Source organism: Olea europaea, chromosome 12 (genome assembly GCF_002742605.1).
Source record: "Olea europaea var. sylvestris chromosome 12, O_europaea_v1, whole genome shotgun sequence".
Classification (NCBI taxonomy): Eukaryota; Viridiplantae; Streptophyta; class Magnoliopsida; order Lamiales; family Oleaceae; genus Olea; species Olea europaea.
In genome coordinates, this window is record NC_036248.1 from 18,924,533 (window position 1) to 18,930,430 (window position 5,898).

The 5,898-nt window shown below is 33.3% G+C and overlaps 1 protein-coding gene across 1 annotated transcript; it reads right to left on the reverse strand.

Annotated features, from left to right (window-relative positions):
• Window positions 1–2,905: 2,905 nt before the first annotated feature.
• Window positions 2,906–5,659, reverse strand: LOC111405985 (laccase-22-like). The gene is made up of 5 exons (XM_023035136.1): window positions 5,425–5,659; window positions 5,110–5,354; window positions 4,884–5,012; window positions 3,572–4,489; window positions 2,906–3,348 (listed from the first exon to the last, which is right to left on the reverse strand). The coding sequence occupies exons 1-5, from the start codon at window positions 5,655–5,657 to the stop codon at window positions 3,218–3,220; spliced, it is 1,656 nt and encodes a 551-aa protein (XP_022890904.1). The 5' UTR covers window positions 5,658–5,659; the 3' UTR covers window positions 2,906–3,217.
• Between the last annotated feature and the right edge of the window lie 239 nt (window positions 5,660–5,898).

A 5,898-nucleotide genomic window follows, 5' to 3' on the forward strand; every position in this document is an offset into this window, starting at 1 on the left:
TGTTTTGCACCAATTACCCATGTGTTGATGGAAGGAATTGATGGAATGGCACAGAAAGGTCCAACTCTGCAAGAAATTGTTAAAACGACGACAAAAATATCAAGTTTAAAACGATAGGGACGATTTGTGTAATGAATGCAAATGATGAGGATGTTTTATGTTAATTACCCTTTTATTTATCTTTTGTAATAATGTTGAATTTTTATTAAACATCGTATGTTGACAACCGAGTGTTGTTAACAATCATACTGTAAGATTTGGGCAACTATGTTAATAATATCTCCAAGATATTCTTTATTTATCTTTATACATTATAAAGAGTATCTATAAATTTAAATAGTGAAAAATTTTATGCACTCCAACAATACTTTTATTTCGACCTTTTATTTTGCTTTTTTAAGAAATATTTATTGATTTCTTCTCATATTTTATTTAACATAATATTTTATATGTAAATAGCCAATCAATTAAATTTTGTTTTGAATAGTTTAAGAATATAGTAGTGAAATACGTGACTTATTAAATATAATCATTGTAAATTAAAAATAGAGAATGAGTTTTAAATCTGAAGAGCAAAACATACTGTATTTTCCAAAAATGTATTTAAAAGGTAAAAATAAATAATCTTTTGGAACTTACTTTTAAGCATTACCATCACCAAGAGATTCCATGAATACAAAATGTTCTATATTTTAAATAGTTAATGTTTGAAAATAAGTTTCAAGATATTCTTTATTTTAACTTTTGAAAATTGATTGTGTGTTTAAACTCACTCTCTATTCTTAATGAACAATGATCGTATTTAATGTGTCACAAATTTCAATACTCTACAATATTCATATCATATTCAAATTGATTGACTATTGACATATAGAAAGTTATATTAAATAAAATATGAGAAGTAATCAAAAAATGTTTTTTTGTGAAAAGCAAAATGAAGAACAAAAATAGAGAGCCTTGTTACATGTATAAAAATTTTAGCTCTCTAAATTTAAAAATGCTCTCCATAATGCATAAAATGCTCTTTCGGGGTAGACTTTTTTTCACGAAATCAGTGGAACCAAACCAGAGTTGGATAGAATTGATTTGTTTGATTCTGGTTCTCTACTAAACGAGTCAATTTTGGGACTGAGGTTTTGGTTCGATTCTCGGTACTACCTTGAGAATTAATAGTGAGTTTGATTCTCTCGAATTTCTCTTTTTGTTAGTGCATTGCACCAAGATACATCAAATCTTTGAAGATTAGACCTCAAAATTACCTACTGTCAATATAATTTCAGTTCAATGTTTCATAAGAATTCAAATTTCTCGTTATTTTCAAAGTGGCCAACTATCAAGAATCAATTGATGACTACAAAAAGTAATAAGATTATAAATACTACATTTATTCTTAATATATATAGTTATATGAATTTTCTTAATAATTGATTTTATATTCATATTTTATCGTTTATGCTGTGTTTTATGGTTAATTTTTTTCGCATTTATGAGTTGATCTTGAGTTTTATTTATTTATTATTATTATTATTATTTTGAATCTGACAAGTAGTTTTATAATTTATTTTAATAATTTTTGAATATAAAGGATTGGACTTGACCAAATTGAAATCATGTGGCTCGGTTCTATAGTTAGATATGGAACCAGTGGTTCAATGTCTAGGATTCCTATTGGTATTGAATTTGGTTAATTCCATTCAAGATCGGACTGAACCACTCCCGCCATTGCTAATATTCTTTATAAATAAAGAATCTTGAAAATGCTCTAAGAGGATAGTACACATATGGCACAATAACTTTCTCTTAAATTTTAAAATGTTAAAAAAACATTTTTTTTTTTTTTAGGTTTTTACATAAAAAAAATATTGTGAAAGAGCTTAACAACTTAAGGAAAAAAAAGTTTAAGTTAAAAAAAATATGAAAAGAAAAACTTTTTGCTTACATTAACATTAAAGTGGCTTAAGTTTTGTGTCTTTCATAATGGAGAAAAAAAGTTGAAATCAAGAAAAAGGAAAAGTCAAATCAAGCCACTTGATATTGCCCCCAAAAAGTTTGAGACTTGTTTGTTTTAGACATTTTAATTGTTAATAGTAAAAAGTAATCAAAACATAATCAATTACTTCTGAACTTTACAAGTAGGAAAACTACTCTTCAATGTACCAATCAAAGGTAGTATGGATGAGGAATGGTTGGAAGGTAAACTATCAAATTAGACTAGATTAATATCTAGCGTATACAATGTCAAGAATTGAAAAACATTGAATTAGATTAAATACTTGAAATTACTATGTGTATCTCTTTTTAAATTTTATTAAGCTCCCGTTTCAATTTCATTCTTTAAAATATATTTTTCAACTATACATTGTTTGAACAAAATAATTTTTCATGTAAACTCAAATTTTTTCTCTACATTCTAAGCACACAATCTTCCAAAAAGGTATTTTTTTTTTCTAAAAAATGAAACTCAAGTGGAACTAAATCTTATTAAATTCAATATATCAAATATAGTGTTGTATATAATCTAGCTTTTTAACAGTTTGGGTAATTGCAGCCGGCATCCTTCTATAACGATTTATAGTTAGGATTATTCCATATGTACCGAATGGTGTTTCCCCTTTTACAAGTGCATGTGGACCCCGTGTGAATCTAAAAATATTGACATGTGGTCCCCACCCCATTGTGAATAGCAGGTAAAAGATTTGTGAAAAAATTCGGCATATGTAACGTTATCCTTATAGTTAAGTGGGAAAAAAAATAAAGCATATGACAAAGGCGCCTGTAGCTCAGTGGATAGAGCGTCTGCAGAAAGTCTTAGGTTCGACCCTCACCTGGTGTGGTGAATGTCTGCTATTATTTCTTACTTTATGTTTTCTTTATGAAAGACGTCAACTTCAAACCAACACTGAAAAATCACAGTAAATGCAAATTCATTTTTTTCCATCATCCGTACAAACTCTTACACTAATAACAATAACATCACTGTCAATACAATAGTGCACAAAATCACGACAAAATGCAATTGAAGTAAATACATCAACGATGTTTATTTCAGTTTCATTAATTTAAGGAAACCTACCAAACCTTCTGCTAACGTGTTTAACCAGTATACTTAATTTTTGTCATTTTTTGGCCTTTTCAACTATTTCAAGTATCCCATCCCTCTCTTGATTTAGCCAATCCATTCCCCAAATAGTGCCTGCTAATCTTCTTTTTCCTTAGCCTAACATTTTGGAAGATCACTAGGAGGTGGCAAGATTGATTCATTTGGGCCTTTACCATTTTCCACCAGAAATGCCATCTTAAGCCCCCATGTTGTATGAACTTCCAAATGACAATGCAAAAACCAAATCCCTGCAAAATTGAATCTTCATCGTAAGTCACTTATTATGTACTAAAATATGCATTTGCCACTCAATCTTGAAACACCTTCGACATGTTTGTAAAGTGAGTTTTGTAGTATTAACGAAGAGAAAGAAGCTACGGGCTAGTTCATTATCCTATCGATAACTATAATCAAGTGAAAAATGAAAAACAAAGAAGTTGATGAAAGGGCAGGCAAGGATGCAACATCTACCTGGATTATCAGCCCTGAATCTTATTGCAGTCCAGCCACCAGTTGGTACACTTATTGTATTCCTTCCAATAGGGTCGACAAGATTGAAATTTTTTGGATCGTTCTCAGGATCGTAATTGCCTACGCCATTCCCCACCACGAAAAAGTCAAATCCGTGCAAATGTGTTGGATGGCTCTCTGGTGCTACGAAAGCATTGCCTTGGAGCACAACCTGAACTGTAGAATTATAAGCCAATCTGTATACTTTTGTGCCATTGTTGGTCTGCATGTTCTGTGGTGTAGAGCCAGTGTAGTTAAAAGGGATTAGGGGATTTCCCGGAAAATCATCAGTGAAAACTCCAGTTATGTTATAGTAATGTGCTTGAAGCAGAGCAGTAGTAGGCATAACAAAGCTAACATTGTTGATATCACCCACGACACGGCTTCCGTTCACGCATGTAGGACACGGATTTACACCAACGCCTATAGTGAAAAGCAATGAGTGATCGATTTTCAAGGGGACAATCACGGGGTAAGTTTTGGAATTAAGGCTTCGAAGGGAGTCCATGAAGGATGACGTTACTGGTGTTGCATTCCGTGGAGGCATGGACGTGAGGGACGTAGTAGAAAATGGTGCAATGCCTTTGTAGCGCAAGATACCAGTTGCAGTTTGGTTATCTGTCGCTACTATGGTGTCCATGAAAGGTGATATGGCCATTAGGTACTTGCCAATACTTTGATCTGCTGCTAAAAGGGCAGTTGTAGTTTGGCCTGGACCGATGAAAATTGTGTCGGTTTGGAAAGGTTTTGTGTACATAGCATCAACCTCGACAATTGTTAGATTGTGCCCTGCAATTCTGAAGAAGAGTTCTTCGTTAACTGCTGCGTTAACAATGCGCAGAAGGTAGATCTTGCCTGTTTCCACGTGCAGAGTATAGCCTGCAATGACAGCAAATTGAAAACTTTTTTCGATATTTATGTAAACTTGTTTCGATCACTATGTCCTATTCATTGCAGGATGAGTTGGAACGTCGTAGAATTTCGGCAAAATATTATTCTCGGCTTCCAGCATCCAACACCAAAGCGACACTTCAGAAATATGGAAGTATTTCATGAAAAATGAACTGTGTACAAGAGTCGAAAAGAGATGGTGGAATGCTTGGCACGCAGCCACACACTAGACAATAATGCATGGGACAATGAACAAGATTTTAACGTTCTTTCTTCTTTAATTACATCTTATGCGGGAATTGAAAATTACAAAAAGGGCCTAATCAACTTATTATTCTTTGATAAAATTAACTGGATGTGAAAAACAAGAAGAATGTAGTACCCTTAGAAGTGCAATTTGCGACAGGTCCTGGAAGTCCATTAATGGTATGTGCATCGGATACGTTAGGTGGCTGGCCTGCTTTCATTGCCTGTTTGATCACTGCCTCCACATCTGATTTCCACCATTCTCCTGCACATTTTGTACGCAATATTAGATTGTACTCGATAATATAATAGCCAACAATTTATCTATAGTCTCGAAGCATGAGTCAACAAGAAATGCTAACCAAATATGATTATTTCTTGCTTGTCGGGTTTGGGAAATGGATAAGGAACACCGCGTTTGGGCAAGATAACAATGGCACCATGGACTGTTGCTCTTTGCCAGTTGATATGTGCATGCCAAAGAAGTGTACCTCTTTGTCTTGTGAGGGTGAAGTTGTATATATAACTTTGTCCTGTCTGAATAGGACATTGGGTGATATATGCGGGCCCATCTGACCAACCTGTTCGCAATTGTCTAACTCCATGCCTGAAACGTAATAATGTTAGTGCATGCTTGATATACAATATTTAAAAATAATAATAATTCTTAATCGTACCAATGGATTGTAACATTATCTTTTACGTGATTGACGACTCTGACAATCACCCTGTCACCTTCCCTTGCGTAGAGAGTTGGCCCTGGGAACTTCCCATTCACGGTGATAATGGGCTTAGTACTGCATAACCTGGTTATGTTCTTCCGTACAACCTGCACAGATACAGATTGTTTAGAACCATCAAACGCGTTCATACAATAAAATATTCTGCATGTAATCCCAAAATTTTCCATACTTTTTAATATCACATTCTCCAAAAAATCACTATTCAAAACATTATTTTTCCCAAATAATCAGCCACTTCATTCAAGTCCATTAACTTCAAAAATGGCAATATCAACGTAACGTTTGATTATTGATATTCATATAGGTATTTTCATTAGCAAACTATTGTGGTTGGATGAAGTGGGACTAAACATTAAGCTCCTGTTTGATTCTCGTTACCTGAAAATGAAAATGGGGGGAATAGTGTTT